This window comes from Pyxicephalus adspersus, chromosome 6 (genome assembly GCF_032062135.1).
Source record: "Pyxicephalus adspersus chromosome 6, UCB_Pads_2.0, whole genome shotgun sequence".
Taxonomy (NCBI): Eukaryota; Metazoa; Chordata; class Amphibia; order Anura; family Pyxicephalidae; genus Pyxicephalus; species Pyxicephalus adspersus.
The window spans coordinates 82,562,361-82,580,738 of NC_092863.1; the positions used below are offsets into that span (position 1 = coordinate 82,562,361).

The following is an 18,378-nucleotide window of genomic DNA, read 5'->3' on the forward strand; positions in this document are numbered from 1 at the left end:
TCACTTTCCAGCAAACTCCTTACTGTATTAGGCAGACCTGAGACGTGTGAGGAAGTTTAATCTACTTTGCTGGACAAGGACATGGGGTTCACCCCTCTAGGAGTGAAAAGAAAAATTTGGGGTCCTCCAAAAAACATTAATAAATGGTGGCTGCAAGATTGTTTCATGTCCACGGTTCTGCAGTTTATGTTGCTAATACAGCGCTGCGTAATATGTTGATGCTATATAAATACTGTTATTATTAATATTATTATTATTATTAATAATAATAATAGTAATAATAAAAATAATATTATTGTTAATAATAATAATATTAAAAATAAAGAAACCCTGTCACCAGACCATTTATTCCAACAAAAATCTTCCAAAAAGAGTATATGTATTTTGTTCATTTTATTTTATTTGTTAAAGTCTGGCATGTGTAGACAATCAAAAGCACCGAGACTGCTAACAGATGCCATTATCTTGGATGTTATATCAAAAGCACAAGTGGTACTCTATATAATTCACCTTTTATCCCTGTAATTACATAAAATATATGATGTAGGTGGGAACAGAGGGGCTGGGCCAGCACAGATAGTAATTAGACCAGATATACTACAGTCTGTTGGGCTTTCTTAAATGGGTCCGTGAAATATTGGTACAAAATTGTCCACTGACAAAAAAGTTTTTTTTTTACTTTTAGGTAATGGCATTAACATGTAATTTATATCAATTCATACAAGCACTGTCTATCTATCTGGTCTCCAGCCTGTCAAATTTTAAAACTCATTGTGGCCCTTGAGCCAAAAGTTTGGCCACCCCTAAATTAGACAAATTTGACGTGCAAGGAAGGAGGGGGCTGTGCTACGGTACTGATTCTTTCTAAAGCAGGCACATTTTCAATAGGTTCAATAGTTTAAAAAAAACTAATATAGAAAGGAAAACACTACAAGTGAGCAATGAAAACACCTTATTTCTCTGTGCTTTAACCAGAATGTTTTAAGTTAGTAACAGGGTGTCATTAATGCAAGTACAAGGTGAAAGAAGCACTAGTGGCAATCATCTGACTCCACTTTTTTTCCTCAAGAGTTACAGTATTCATTGCTTAAGCCTAATGTTATTGTTGTTATTATTATTATTATTATTATTATAATTCTTATTAAACAGGATTTATATAGCGCCAACATATTATGCAGCGCTGTACATTAAATAGGGGTTGCAAATGACAGACTAAAACAGACAGTGATACAGGAGGAGAGGACCCTGCCCCGAGGAGCTTAGAATCTAGTAGGTGGGGGGATTTACACACCATAGGAGGGGGATATGTGTAGTGGTGGAAAGTAGTGATGGTTTCAAAAGACAAAGGAAGATGGGTAGGCAAGTTTGAATAAATGGGTTTTGAGCGCTCTTTTAAATGAGCAGAAAGTAGGAGCAAGCCGGATAGGACGAGGAAGACCATTCCAGAGAGTCGGGGCAGCTCTAGAAAAGTCTTGTATCCGTGCGTGTGATGAGGTTATGAGTGAGGAAGTCATTAGGAGATGTTGAAGTAGAACCTATGATTAATATGGCAAATTCAAGAAATAAGCATTCTACGTTTTCTTACCATTGTTTCCGCATGCTGGTGGGGTTCTGTAAAACCATGGACAGTCAGCTTACGAATGACTGAAAAACACAAAATCACATTCTTTAAATGGATTGTAAGATGTTGTACATATCCAAGATACCGCAGCAAACAGGTAGTTACAATACAGGGTCAGTGATGTCAGTCTAGTGGGAAATGAAAGAAATTAGCCTATTGGAATGCATGGAAATTTCAAACATGGGCTTTTAAAGCCTTAGGTTTAACGCTGGGGAAAACGTCCATGTAGACTAAGCCCCGCTCGACTTGACCGACAGACTGTGATTTTTCAGAGAGAACACAACACTTTTTTAATGGGAAACTAAAGGTATACTTTAATGGAAGAATACTGTTGTTTATACAGCTTAACGACCCCTTTAACTTTTTTCACTTTTGTTATGTTGCAGCCTGCTGCTACAATTGATTAAATTATTTTAGGTTTCTCAGTCTTAAGTCTTTTGTGGTGATGATGCAAGAAGCTTTGCACACCTGGATTGGGGGATTTTCTTCAAATCTTCTTTGCAAATCCTCTCAAGCTCAGTCAGGTTGGATGGGAACCATAGGTGGACAGGTAGGGCTCTGGCTAAACCACTCTAGGACATTTACAGAGTTGTCCATATTCCACTCCTGTGTTGTCTTTGGTTGGTTGTCATGTTGGATGGTGAACCTTAGACCTAGTGTGCGGTTCTGAGAACTGTGGAACAGGTTTTCATTGATATTTCTGTACTTTGCTCCATTCAGCTTTCCCTCAGACCAGTCCAGTCTCTCAGTCCCTGCTGCTGTAAAACATCCCCACAACATGATGCTGCCACCACCAGGCTTCACTGTTAGGATGGTATTATGCAGGTGTTGAGTGGTGCCTATTTTCCTCCTGATATAATGTTTGGACCACACAGTTTAATCTTGGTTTTGTCAGCACAGAGAATCTTGTTTCTCACAGTCTGAGAGTCCTTCAGGTGCTTTTTTTGCAAACTCTGAGCAGGCTTTCAAGTGTTTTGCACTGAGGAGAGGCTTCTGTCCAACCACTTTGCCATAAAGCTCAGATTGGTGGAGGCCTGCAGTTTTTGATGTCCTTATGGAACTTTTCGATTTCCACACAGGATCTTTGGAGAATCAATGGGTTCGTGGTCACCTCTCTCACTAAGTCCCTCTTCCCATGATTGCTCGGTTTAGCTGGCAAACAGCTTTTGGTCCCGGATGTTTCACACTTCCATTAGAAAATCTTGGAGGCCACTGTGTTCTAGGCAGTTCCTTGGACCTCAGAGCTTGTTTTTTTCTCGGATATGCATTGTGAGCTATATTATCTTTTATAGAGAGCTGTGTGCTTTTCCGAATCATGTCCAATCAACTTAATTTACCACAAGTGGACCAATCAAGGTGCAGAAACATCTCAGCAGTGATCAAGAGAATGGTAAGCTAAATTCCAAGTGTTGGTGTCTTATGTAAATATGATCAATTTCAGTTTAATATAAACACATTTACATAATTATCTAAAATTCTCATTTCATTTTGTCATTATGTAGTACTAAGTCTAGATTAATGAAAAGAAAAAAAAAATTTAATTATTGTAGCATCAAGCTGCACCATAACAAAACTGAAAAAAATGAAGGGGTCTGAATACTTTCTGAAGCGATTGTGTATTGCAACTTCTGTAAAAATTTACAGCACTGGATGTGTCCCATTACAAATATAAATAATTTTAGTTACCTGCTGGTCAACAAATTCACACTCACAAGCCACAAAGCACAATGGGCCCAGATTTATCCAAAAGAGTAAAAAAATATATCCAAGTTATACAAGTTGTAAATTCACTACCATAGTGAAAAACAATATAACACTAGATAGAAAAGACAGGCTTTATACACTGGTTACAATTTACATTGTATTTTCTACATTTACATCCTAATATTGTCTATAATCTTATCATGTGATTGTTGTAAATATATATACTTGTTTAACCTCACCCACAACATTTCCTAATATTTTGACCAGTTTTAAATTTCAGGCATGACTTCATAGATATTTCTTTAAAAGAGACATGAGAAATTATTATTATGTACAGGCTAGATTCTTCAAGTTGGAGTTAATAACTCAATGCCTGTAGACAGTCCAAAGTGACAAGTTTCATAGACTGATCACTTTTTATTTCACTTTGCTGTTACCTAGATAGAATTTTTTCTTTTTTAACCTCCTGAGCGTTACACTGAGGTCTAGATTTCTGTACCAAAAGTGATCCACTGTTTTTCATTAAAATTTTTTTTAAATGGTAGACCTGTAACTTACAGAAATATGTCCGAACAAGGGTTCTAGTAGATATTATGAATATAAAAAATGTTTGAAACACACAAATACTTTTAATAAAATTAAAGGAAATTAGGCGAAGATCAGCAAAGGTAAGATAAGACACAGTGTTACACACTAGCCATCCAGGGAATACCTGGCAATTTTTAAAACTTTGATTCTGTATTTATTGGGGGTTTGTTTTGAATTATTTTGTCCTCTCCCTTCAGAGATCATCCGGCGCTGGAACGAGGAGGACGTGAACGATCAGCGGGTCCAGGTAAGATGCCGGCCGGTATCTTGTGTTCCGTCGGCCGGTCGGGCGGCGGAACACAAGATGGCGGGCGGCGGAACACAAGATACCGGCCGGCATCTTACCTGGACCCGCTGGCACCCGACGCTGGAGATCAACGGAGGGAGATCGACGGACGACGGAGGACGACGCTGGAATTGGAAAACGACGCTGGATGTGCAGTGGGACCATGGAGGTAAGCATGTGACAAAAATACGGGCTTAACCATCCTAGCCTTTTTTTTTTGCCCGTACCAAGGTCGGGCATAACGGCTAGGTGGTTAAGAAAAAGCTAGATGCTGATTTTTCTGTACAGTTCATCCATATCATGCCACTACTAAAAATTAACATATAAATATGTTAAGACTGGAAAGTACAAGACTGCACAGTATAAACAGAGAAAACACCAGTCACCTGGGGGCTAATTTTTAAGGCAACAGTTAAATTGTGTCCATGTTTTTTATTTTTTTGATGGGAATATTCTTTGGAAATAAAAAAAAATGTGTAATTTAAGTTTATTTTGCTTCTTCTGCCCATTTCTGTTGGTACATATGATGGTAACAAGGAAAACAAAGCTCTGCACAGGAGCCCCATTATTAATCTGCACAGAAGTTAGGGAAATGGTAATGTTTTTTCCTTGACTAAATTGTTAACCAAGCTCACCGAGATGGAGAAGATCAGGGACCAATTACTGAGCATTCCAATGCACAAACAGCAGAAGAAGTAAAAAAAACATGGAGCAAGAGTGAGGAACACAAAGTTCAATCAGAGAGACTGAATCCAAAATAAGTAAAGTCTTTGCATTTGCAAAAAAGAACATGTTTGTATCGATCTAACCAAAAGCCATATGCATTAGTATTACCGTCATGTTTTTTAATGGTAAATACATCATTAAATATCTCACTATGGTTTGTTCCTGTGAAGAAAACGAGGTGGTGCATTATTTATATTTTTTAAATGGAACATTGGATTTAGATAGATAATTGTATAAAGACTCACGCCAGTTACCATCTTAAATTTGTTAAAAAAAAAACAAATCACAGGAGGCAAACCTTTTAGTGACAGTGCAGCTCTTTCCAGTGAACTGATAGCAGCCGGGTCCCCTCCAGAGCAGATCTGTCGCAGGAATGTGTCGGCATGATGATTCCATAGGCAGCAGGCAAATGTGTAGATCTCTGATGCTAGCTGAAATATAGAAGAAAAATCTGTTGTCATTTCTGTAGTGAAGGTTAGAAAATAAAGCTCTAACTGATGGTATAATAAAAAGCATTGAGCATAATGAGCATTGAAATGACGGCTGACTATAGGTTTTATAGGTTTCCAACAGTGAATAATCGAATGCCTCAAGCCAGATCTGATCTGTTCTTGTTGAGAATCCACAAGTGCTGCACAGGGGACTTTAAACTTCAAACCATGGCTTTGGTTTTCATTACAAAGATGGAAGGATGTGGACAAAAAAATAAATTACAATATTTGTATGATTTAAAAGGAAACATTTGTTTGAAGTTGGTTTTGTCCTATAATTCACCCACTCATCCGAGTGCATCAGGTAACATACAGGAAACATAAAAAAAACTTCCAGCCACCTCTTCTTAGTAGTGTGGTATGCATGCAACAGCCCATTAACAGGGTAACAAGTAACTGACCAAAGAGGTGGGCAGAAGAGTAGAGTGGGAAACTATGGAAAGGGGCTGGGAGGTGGGGAAAATCTTTACTGGACAACTTCCCCAAACATTCTCACAAGTCCAGCAGACAACAAAACAAAATGCCCTATGCAACTATTGTTTATTCTGCTGCACAGGGGAAAACAAATCTTGACCTCTGAAAACAATCCGCTCAATCAGGGACAAAATAATTACTTTGTTTTTTATGAATAAAATAAATATATATAAAGAACTCTTCCAAAACTCATAAGAGAAATTAAAGAAAACATTTCTCTCTTTAACTGATAAAAAAAATCTCTTCTAAATACTGGAAATCTTCTCAATCACCTGTTGGCATTAGTACATTGTGGGCTGTGCTCCTGGCCTGCACCTAATATTAGTGCTATAGATCTAATACTCCCAGTTCCCCAGTCAGATCCCAGCTTTGCTCTCCTCCTTGCTATTCAACAAATTAAATCTGGGGATGTTTTATGAAGGGCCAACATTAAAGGGAGACAGGGCTGAAACTTAAGCTCTTAGGGTAATACGCTATTTACACTCACTAGATGTTGCCAGAGATGAACAATTGTGATTATCCCAGGCGTACAACAGTACAACCAGGTACAGTGGTTTTCCCAATGTCCTGGCAGATCAATGAAACAGTGAGCAGGAATGCCCACCGTCCGTTCCTATGGAAAAGGACAGGAGTGGGATGCCCCTTGCTTGCCCTCCCCTGCCACCCTACAGAACTGAACAGCACTGTGTATACAGCACTCATTCATTCATTCATTCTATTGTCACTGGAAAGGCTCATTTCCAGTGACATTAAAATACTGTGTACAAAGCTTAAGACATTCAGAAGGTAAACTACAAGTTGACCATAAGTAAGCTCCCACAGTACAATGTCCAGAAATTTTAAGGTTTTCAGCATTTGGAAGAAAGGATGCTTTAAAGAACCATGCTTTTGAGGAGGAGGAGGGTAGAAATCATTCAAATAAGCTAAGTTGTGTGGCACCTGGAGTTCAGCTTTAAAATGCTTAAAATAATGCCAGAGGCAAAACTGTGCCAAAGAAGCACCTGACAGGTTCCGATTTAGAAATTCTCTGTAAACAAAAAATGTACACAACAAAGATTTTTCTCAGGACCTAAAGGATAAATTATAGAAAATGCCAACATTGTACTTCAGGCATTCCCTAAATCAAAGATAAATTAGCACTCAGCATTCAGTCACCTTACATTTACTAGAAGATAAATCTAATGGAAACACTAGCCATTGGATTCTTTAAATGACTGACAGTGATTCATTCCATAGAGTTCAAGGAATTAACCTGAAATACTACCCTGTCCATAAACCCCAACGGTGTCGGTAAATTCTCTGTGACTTCACAAGACGACAAAGCGTGGAGGAAACCTCTTACGAACACTGCACTGAAAATATCAGACAATGTGCTCCTGACACCTCTGTGTCTTGAGAAGGAACAAAGTGACACTGACACATCTAATAATGCACTTCTTTAAAATGTCACCTTAATTGTAAATTGTTCATGTAAGAAAACCTTACTTCACAACAGAGGCCTGAAACCTGTGAAGCCAATCAGAAGGCTAATTTTTGGATTGGATAAATTATATATGGCTCATAAAACACGGATAAATATTAAGAAATTATATTTGTAGATCAACATTACCCCTGAAGTATACATTTTAGCTTCCAGGTATTTAACATAGGGACTCGTGTCCCTACAATCTCATAGCTGTATATCTGTTGCGTGGGGTCTAAGGCTCTGCTGCCTCTGAATATTAGTCTCAGGAGATTTGGTATTGTCATTACTGTGCCAATCACTTTTCTTATTGCTAGGGTATCGGACATGAGGAAGTAAATCCCTGCTTGTACCAAGATGGCCATCATCACACAGAGACACAATGCAGGACAAGGGGTGGTAAGTGGGGCAATGGAGAATGATCAAATATTGATGATTAGTCCTGGCTTTCTGGGTACAATGTTCATAGTTTAAATTGATGCAAAACCAGTTTACTCCAACCAGATCCTAATACAGGGGCTGCCATCCACCTACAGCTTCTCCCAACCCAGCTTTAAAAAATTGTGCTGAGAATACTGAAAACTGATCCAAAGCCATCAAATAAGCTTTCCATATTGCTCTTTTGCCACATTATCTCTGCACGATGCAATGGACACTTGATCTTACAAAACTGATGTAAAATATCCTTTAGTTGAAAAAACAATATAGACACAGGTGCGCGGAGATTCTAAATAGCTTTTTGACTGGGTTTTCATACAGCCAATTTTCCTAAAATAGAGCAATTTACCGTTTTTATGTTTGCTGTAACTTGTTTTATTACAACATTATCGTTAGCAGCAATATTAGAATCAAATGTATTCTGAATATGAAAACAAATTGCGTAACAAGTCAATGAAAAATACTGTATAAGCGGCGGCTTCTCAGAAGCACAGTAAATTTCTTGTGAACCTGAAAAGAAAAACAAGACACTATCATAAGGGATATTGCTCATCGAAACCCAAACTGCGTGGGTGTCGTCTTTATTCCCAGCTCTAGACTCCACTTTAATCTAAGCAGCGTAAAGGATAAACACTCCTCAAGCACTTAGAAGGCAGGTTGGGCTGCTGCAATCTTCAACTCTTAGCTCTTTAAACATGTTGAAGCACTGAAGTGTGCGGAGAAGGAACATCGTGAGTGGAACAGAGACAAAGATCTTAGCCCCACGGCTGCTGCAACCTTTAACGCAGTAGCAACTAGAGGACTTCACACTGATATCTTTAATATTAATGTGCTGCCCCCATTAAAGATACTCTTTGTGGTACTTTCACTCAAAAAAAGTTTTAGTACAATTTTACAAAAGTTAGAAGATTTCTGTACAGGGAAAGATGTACAGTTAACAATCTGAAAGTTAGATGGATATGCAGGGCAACATACAAAATGTTGGAGCAGTGATTCTCAACCAGGGTTTCTCCAGAAGTTGCAACGAGCAATTTATGCCCCTCAGGTCATTTTAAGGGACATCAAGTATCTTTCTGTAAGGGTGACATTCTTCGTGCTGACCACCACAATAATGTATTGTCAGCTGTGGATATAATAATTGAAAAAGGGGTTTCCAAAAGACCTGAAAGTTTTTCAAGGTTAAAAGTTTGAGAAACACTGTGATAAAGTGTGAAACAGTGTGATAGAGTGTAGAATACCTAGAAGTGTTGGGTATTTCAGAAGGCGAAGGGAAAGGAAACTTGGCCATAAGCAGTGGAAGAGGAGACAGTTCAATGCACCTGCTGTTTGCTTTGCACAGGGAAAGAAAAGGTTCACTTTTAGGTTTAAAAACTCCTCCAGTAATTATATACCTCCCAAAGATATTTAATGAAAGAAGTTGCTATATTATACTTTATTATTAGCTTTTGGAGACCATTGTAAAAGTGCTAAAAGTCATCAAAGTGAGAGAATGTTTTACCATTCTATTATGGAGCCATCACTTGCCCCTACAATAACTGCTAAAACAAAAATGTGAGCTGTAGAGCATCAATATAAAATTGCAATTTATGGAAAAAATGCCTAAAAATGTACTCTTTAGATTTAGAGTTGCAATAAGGAAAGTATCATTATCTCACCCTTTGATGACTGGATGGATCTGGAAAAGTATTTCAACAAAGATCACCCTGCAGAAATGCATTGATCAAGTGAATGTTGTCAAAGATTTATTTTTCTTACTATGTCCTTATTCAGACCCTTATCTAAATGGGAGCATAATAACCTGAGCAATTCTAAAAAGGGATGTATGTCTCTTTAAAAGTACTTATTGAACCCATATTGCTTTAATTTTACTTGTAGCTCACTAGTGACTTTTGGTATAAGCAGCAAGCCAATTACAAAAGACAGTTTTACAACCAAATTAGGCTTTATATTGGGGACAGTGTAATTTTATTCGGTATGGGTATATGTAAACGCTGGCCAATCTGAACATTTTATCTTTTACTTGTTGATAGTTTTAGCAAATGAAATGCTGAACGCAGATCAAACTTAATATTTAGGTGCAGCAATCAGTGTATGATTAAAACAAAAAAAAAATCATTGAAAGAGTTCTTATGTCAGAAAAGACTAACACAGTGTGCAATATAACACCTTCCTACAAGCAATTTTCAGTTCCACTTTTGGAACCCGAAGTCACATTTTCAGAATTTTATTGCACAGGTAATTTATTTGATGTCACCAGATCAGTAACTACCACAGTCTTTATCACTATGAAAACAATCAAAACTCGATGTGCTAAAAACAATTCTGGGTCTAGTTTTAATAAGTACAGTTTTACAATACAGTAAAAGGTAATAGGTAAAAATTACTTCAAAAAATGACTCTTGGTGGCCATCATGCACTTGACAAGCACCTTGCAATTTCCGGTCTAAGTATCTGTGCAGAGGCAAATGCTTCAGATATTGCTTTAAATCCGAGGGATGGGGCACTGCAGTGTTGTCTAACTAGAGATTTGAATCCCAGATGCAGACTACATGACCATATGGATGGACGGTAACTAAACACGTATGCCTGGTCTGTCATTGCCGTATCCTGTAGTGTAATAGTGAGGGAACCACAGAACCCAGGAGGAAAATACTATTATCACTGGACGTGTCGGAATAGCAGCAGCATTCTGGGATCTGCAAAATAATAAAGACTGGAACACTAAGTATGAAACATGTTCTTTAAAAAGGTGATTGATTGGCTGGGCAAAACTTATTGAACTCCTGAACATGTGTACAGCAGTATATTATACTGGCAACAAGGTATACCAAGATTGTATACACATGTGCAGCTCAGTGTACATTTTACAGAAAATGGTGAACAGGCAGATATGTTTGCCTGCTTGCACCCTTAATTCCAACTAAATTTAACTATATTTTAAGTGAGTTTGTCCATCTAAGTCTTTCTAAAGTCTAATTATCCATACGTTATAATTCACAAGAACTGTGCATCTCTTTCCTACACTTTGATAAGTAGTAAATGCACAGTATAGCATAACACAGAATGAATGGCTGGGGACCTAGGAGAAACTTTCTAAAAACTTTCTAAAACCTTCTTAAGATGCTGACAGATCGAAATCAATAAAACTCCAGTTCAAGCTGAACTGGCAGATAAAAAAATATATATAATTAAACTATAAAATCAATACATGTATTTTACATGGAACAATTATATATACAACACTGTCCTATTACTACATCCTGTATGCAGTGTTCTCCCCAGCCCCTTTTAGCCGGGTGCACCACCTGGCTGGTTTTGGGAGATTACTGAAAAGTTGTTTCATAATACAGGAACCACCATCCACCTACAGCATACTGTGTATGCCTCCATATAAAAAGACTGGACAAGGAATGGGAACACATTTGGGTCAATCAAGGCTCTACTGGTTTGCATAGAGAAGTTTGTTGAAGTGAAACTAAATTTGTTGGTTGGTGGCGAATTTCTACCATAATAAGCAATTATTCACAACATACTTGAAGATTGCAGCACATACTTACCTGTGCAGTCACCCTGCAGCAATAACAGATCTAGAGGTAGCAGCGCATATGCCATACAGTGTAAAGCCTAAACAAAAAGGTTGCAAAGAGTGAGGTATTTATTTTTTTAACAAGAGACATTAAATTTGTCAGTTAGTCCTACCTTCTGGGGACTTTTTGTTTTTATGAGTTCGGGTCTGCTTTAACACGCTTACAAGAGGGAAAAGCAGTATGCTGCCCCCCTCACAAACTGATGTATCCTACATTGAGATTTAATGCTCATTGACGCCTACAAGGAAATATGAGATTTGTTTAACTGTTTTCCAGAGGTGTTCGGATCATACGATCTACACAGCAAGTCCCTCACACACTTTCAAGCTAACCAGTGAAGATAAACCTAAAATAGTGCCAGGAGTCTTGGCCAGGACTATCTGCATGGAGTTTGCAGGTTCTCTCTGTGTCTATGTGGGTATTCCGGTTTCCTCCCACATTCCAAAAACATGCAGTTAGGTTAATTGGCTTCCCCAAAAATTGACCATAGGCTGTATTAAAGACATATGACTATGGTAGGGACATTAGATTATGAGACCCTTTGAGGGACAGCTAGTGACATGACTAGGGACTTTGTACAGCATTGCGTAATATGTTGGCGCTATTTAAATACTGCATAATAATAATAACTGTCCTAAATAAAGCCATGCAGATAGCAAAACCAAGAAAGATTAGAAAAGATAGGAAAAATATTTTATTAAAAAAAGACTGACACAATCCCATGCTGTAGGGTACATATCACATCAGTTTGATTTCCTAAAAGTGTTTACCAAAGAGTTTTACTATTTTCCTGAAGCACTCTGTTAACAGATTTGAATTCCCCTTTAAAATACCCACAAGTGACTTTTCCTAAAATCCACAGATCATACTGGCAGATGTATGTGTTGAGTAAACTCCTATTATGACTCTAAAAACACAGCAGGTGTTCTTCGCAGTGAGATGTTGCCTTGACGAGGAATTCAATTGCTGAAGCAAAATAATTATCATTATATTTTCTAAAAGAGGATATGATTATGTGCCTTCTACCTTTTCTCTTTTCATATATGGAGGTAACATAAAATATCAATAAAGAGTGTAACAATGTTATCAGCAGAATCTTCAAAGAGGAACAGCTTTAAAAAACTTCTTTAACCACCAACTGTAAAAAGGCTTAAAAAGATGTCAATTATCACCACATGCTAGAAAACCGCATGAAAACCTGATTGGGCTAATGGGCCACTTAAACGTTGGCAAGTATCGCAGCATCTGCTCGAAGTATATTATGCAGCTACAGCAGAAAATAAGGAGCTAGTTATATTCTCATAGACTCCTGCAAAGCGGGCCTTCTCGTATCCCGCTGAATCTTTCTATCTTTCTTTATGTAATATAAAACATTCTCAAGATCAATTGTACTGAGGGACCAGAGAGTGGACAGATCAATATCTAATTCTAATACAATATTTGGAAAGTTCTCTGAGAATACAAATAAACCAGACTGGTGTGTTATCCCCAAAAATGAGGTACAAACTTTCTTAAAGGTTACTATTCTTCAAAATAAAATATATTACTAAATGGCATCCAAACCATATATAAAAAGTAGAGGAAATTGTTTCTTTTTACTTTTGTCTCCTGTAAAGTTTTTATTGTGCTCAATTTTTGTGTAGAGATATCTTTTCTGACCATTGTCACCAAAACAGAAAAGGAAAATAGTTCTATTTTTTGAAGCTGGCACCAGACCAAGATGTAACAGGTATACCTGTTCTGGCAATAAATGCATGAACAGGTAATTTCTCTCACATTAAAGAAACTTCTTCTCCATTTCTGTTGCATCTCCGGGGCATGAAATAAAGAGAAATTTCTACAATGATCCAAAAAAAGGTTTTTATACTTCCCTACTCCAAAAAAAAACCTATTTAGGCTATATGTACATAAATATACCAGGCCTAAAACACTTGAATGTTTCATTGGACCACCTTTAGCTTTGATTATTGTATGCATTCACTGTGGTTTGAGAATGTGCAACATCACAACATTTATTTCTATCCAGAGTTGCAAGATTTTGGATTGATGATGGGGGAGTTGAACCTCTGTATAAAGTCTTCTCTAGCACATCCCCAAGATTCTCAGTGGGGTTGAGATCTGCACTGGTGTTGGCCAATCCACGTGTAAAAAATTTAATCTCATGTCCCTTAAACCAACAGTCGCCAACCGGTGGTCAGCAGGTCATTGGTGGTCAGCAGCTCTGGCCAGTGCGCCCCCCCCCCCCCAGTGGGTCAGCAGGAGGACCCTGTTGGGGGGGGGTGCACTCCAGCCAGAGCCGCGGACCATGTCTACCATACAGATCACAGGCTCAGGGTGGGTTGTATCCAGAGACACTCTCCCATCGCAGGTCTGGGCAGGTTCTGGCATCACGACATCACTATGGGGGAGATTTCTTCCCCTTGGAGTGACACACGGCTCCTGGTCATTCAGTATATTTAGAAAGTCAGCTGACTTCACATTTTGGGTACATATAATTGCTGAACCTAAACCTGACCTACTGAAGCAACTCCAGATCATAGCACAAGCTTGGGGTCCCTTTTCTGGTGAGACATTGTATTTTGGGCTTGGTTTAATTCAAACCATGCATTCCAAAACAAATCCATTTGCAGATGTTTCCAGGGATGGAGACAGCTGGAATACCATGCAAATCCCTAAGGTGGAGTATAGTCCAATCGAATCCAACTATCTTTTAGAGTATGCAATATACATTATATACAAGTGGTGTGTAATGCAAAAGAGAGGAAGAATACAATCACATACAAAAGGAAAATGAATGATACACACTCATTTAATTTAGCTTTTTTACTGGTGTTTCAGTGTATATGAATGTATATGAATACAGTTATTAAAAGGCTGCAGTCTGATTTTACATTATATTCCTGATACCTGCATAAAGTAAAAGGAAACCATAAATGTAAACCACTACACTAGACACTGATGAGTCTAATATTAAATATTTTTTGACAAAGGGATGATTACCATTATGACACTTTGTTGTCATACCAGTTTGCTGCAGGTATGTTGGCGACCAAGCTGTATTGTTTAACTGCTTTAGCAAAATTGAGGTTACCAACTTGGTTGTGTTGTTTAGTAGAGGTGCAAGAAACATTATAAAAGCTAAATTGAATTAAAGGGGAAATAAACCTTATAATAATAAAAATTGCAAAAGGGACAGCCAATGTCTCTTTGAACTAAAACAAACTTGTCTGCCTTTTCAAAATTTTTAACTAACTTAACATGTCTTTGTTCGATTACCAGCACCAACATCTTAACCTGATCCTCTTCTGAAATCAGGATTCTCCAGTTCATTCATTCCCAGCACCTGGCATGCGAGGATTGCACCCTAAGCTGTGCATACACAGAAAAGTTTATTATAAAGTTAAGGGACATGCTATGTGCAAACAAAGAATCCCCCAAATAGAATTTTTTAAATTTTAAGGTTGCAATTTTGAGCTGAAGTTTATTCTTTTTAAATTTGTTCCTTCTTAGTTCATGACATTTTTAGATAAAATGTTTCTGTTGTTGCAGTATGTTCTCCCTGGGTTTTTGTAATGCAGACAGATTATGGGTTTTATAAATTTTAATTAAAAAAAAAAAGTCCCAAAACCGGTGGAAAAGCAGACATTCTTGGGGCAGCCTGAACCATGTGAATCCATCTGCTCATATCCACTGGACAATTTACAAAAACTGTCCAGAGGAAAATCTACAATTTATTTTACTCTTGCACATCAGAATGTAACGGTAAATAATCTGACTGGTATCACTAAGCAATGCGTTGGTCACTTTTAGACATCCGAAAGATTTTGGTTAATTCTTCCTTACCAGCGGTCTTTATAGAATGAAACTGGTAACACAGCTCCACCTACTGTGCACAGACACAAAGTGCAGCGCTGCACAACACCAACTTGTTGCCTAATTGCCATGGATGTTTATGGTACACACCAGGCAAACTTTTAACAGAATAATATTTCTCAGTTGTCGTAAATCTGATTGTGGTTCTGTCCTCTGTAAGATATGCCTTCATTAGCTGGCTAACTCAGTTCTATGTCTGCTGAATCATCCGCAAAATAAATTAAACATTATTCTTGTAATCAAATAAGTTATACCTGTCAGATCCATCAGAGGCACATTGTTATAACTGCAGATTTTGATTCATGTCACCTTCCGGCCTAGACTTCAATTACCTCCGTGTTACAGACGGATACATTACAAATTGTTGGGACACACTGTGCAGCAGGTAACACTTTAAGTGCATACAGCATTGGCTTTGCTATGGAAACAGCTTCCGATGGGGAGAAATATATTCATTACATAAGAAATTGATTCTGTACTTTAAACTAGCTTGGGACTGTCACTGCAGGACTTGAAAATAACTTCCCGGCTCCCATGTAAAAAGGCAATTACTTAATAGCAAAGAAATTAAAGGTATAAGAGGACGGCGGGTGACGATTTGGACCTCGCTTGGATTTAATGACTCATGTTCATGGAAGATAAACATTGGTAAATGCATCACGCAAACAATCTGCAAACTCATTTCAAGCAAATTAAGGAGTAAAATTTTTCACTACACGACAAACAGTTTCAATTATTTCAAAAGCATAACAAGTGTTGTTTTCAATTGAAGAATTACTTTCTTACAAGGCAAGCAGGTTATTAGTTCATTACAAATGGGGCAAAGGAGGTGGTTGGTCAATGCCCAGGAAAACAAAATGTGAAATATCGCAGCCTCCCAACCTTTAAATGAGTGGCTGCATTAGTTCCTTTTTTCAGGCTCTTTTTCTTTAATTTTACGAGGGTGTGCTGAAAAGTTCCTGTCTTTGACCCCTTCCAGATGAAATGAGTGTGGAGCCATATGACAGCCTAATATCTTAGTATGTAACTGTGCAAATATCAGGTCTTTGCGATTCTTAAAACTTTTTTTTCTTTTAGTGAGAAGCTGTGATGGAAGAGGCACAAGCAAGTTTCATGTCATTGGAGTTACGGGCCGTCATGAAGTGTTATTTTCTCCAGGGAAAGTCAGCAAAGGACATTCACACGCAGATGTCACAAACACAGGGGGAGAAGTGTCCTTTCTACAGCACTGTCAAAACCTGGATATCTCATTTCAAGTCTGGGCATTTCATTGTTGAAGATGAGCCCCGCAGTGGGGGCCCCCCAACCTCAACTGACCCAGCAACCTGCAATGCTGTTCACGAGCCGATTATTGACCACCGGTGAATATCCGCAAAAAAGATATCCCAGATACTTGACATCTCACGGGAGTGTGTTGAGTTTGTTATCACCACTATCCTAGACATGTGCAAGCTTTCACCAAAATGGGGGCCGAAATGTTTGAACAGTGATCAGAAGAAGGAACAAATTGAAGCATCCAAAGCCATTTTGGCGCATTTTGAAGCTGCACAGGACTTTTTGGCTAGATTAGTGACTGAGGATGAAACCTGGCTCCACAGCTTTGATCCTAAAACCAAGGAACAGTCAAAGGAATGGGGCCACAGTGGGTCCCTGCGGTCGAAGAAGTTCCGAACCCAGAAATCACGTGGATCGTTGGTGGACTACCTACCTCAGGGCTCTAGTATCACCAGACCGTTTTATGCTAAGCTCCTGGACCAGCTGAAGGAGGCAATTAAGAGGAAACGTTGTGGAAAGTTGGCCAAAGGGATCCTTTTTTGCAGGACAATCCACCTGCGCACACGTCCAACGTTGTGGCTGCCAAATTGAACACCCTGGTTTTCCAATTGGTCCACTATCCCCCCTACTCAGCTGACCCAACTTTTGTTTGAACAGTCTAGAAAAGCTGCAACTACGCTGTACCAAGTGCATCAGTCTCAGGGGGGAATATGTTAAATAAATGTGTTATTTCATAACTCTGGCTCTCTTCTTTCTGGGCAAAGCCAGGAATTTCTCAGCACCCCCTTGTACCTGCTAATCCTACCAATAAAACTTCTCCAGACTATGTTCACTTATTTTCCCCTAAACAATAACCCAGCCTTATTCAACCTTTTTATCCCAAGGAACTCTTAAAATGATTTTGGTCTTGGAACCCCTGATAAAATTGGGGGAATTGGGATAATGCCCCTTTCATGGTCAGCGTGAACAATAGCAAGGGTCAGAATGCCACCAATATAGACAGCTAAAAATAATCATTGGTGTCTTTCTTGTGGCTTCACTAAATGGTACTGGAATGAAGACTACGCTGGCAGTGCAACAGCCATGGCTTGAATATTCCCTGCACTAACCTAAACCACTGTACCCCACCAACCAGCAAAGAAAAGTCATGTTCTGTCAACTGCTTATAATATAGAGCTGCAAATCCTTTTCTACTGCCCGTGTCTGGACATTACAACCTCACTAACTTCTTTGGGCTGTTTCCCAACTAAGTAAATGAGCCCCTCCCAAAAAAGTCAAGGAGCTATAATGTACTGACTTATGAATACATGCTGTAAGTACAGTGATCCCTTATGTTATTCAATAATTCACCATGGCAGACTGATGGCCAACTCATTGGGAATGACCTATGTACACTCCAATAGTGCCACTCACTCATCCTTCCCTCCTTCCCTCTCCATATAACAGAAGGATGTTAGGTGTACAATTCTTGTTTTTTCATCAGTCACTGAAAACAATCACAACAGATCATTTCCAGCGACAATCATCTGATGTCTGTACAGGGCTTGCAAATAAATCCATTTTCAGTGTAAGCACCCTGGGTCCTTGGACTACACAGGTTTCCAGATTTGCACATAAAAGAAAAAAAAAGAGCCTTTCTTTTCCCTCCCCACTTTCTTGGCCCCGTTATTGAGTTATTACTCTAATAGGCAGCCTTACAGTAAAAGGCTAAAGGTTGAGCCTGAAAGCCCATTAATATATCGAAATGTGTTTTTTACGTTTGCATATTAAGTTCCCAAGAATTCTTGTCTTTATTTGTAAGTGAAGTGTAAAACTTTTTTTTGGATAAGTGTAGCACCTAATAAGAATGAGTT

General features: G+C 38.5%; 1 protein-coding gene across 1 annotated transcript in view; it reads right to left on the reverse strand.

The window, feature by feature from the left end:
- The window catches only part of IPO11 (importin 11), a 228,385-nt gene that overhangs the window by 162,588 nt on the left and 47,419 nt on the right, over positions 1–18,378 (reverse strand). Inside the window, exons 6-7 of the mRNA XM_072416367.1 lie at positions 5,224–5,356; positions 1,586–1,644 (exon numbers count right to left, since the gene is read on the reverse strand). Of these exons, the coding sequence (XP_072272468.1) occupies positions 1,586–1,644; positions 5,224–5,356 (192 nt within the window). The remainder of the gene's footprint in view (positions 1–1,585; positions 1,645–5,223; positions 5,357–18,378) is intronic.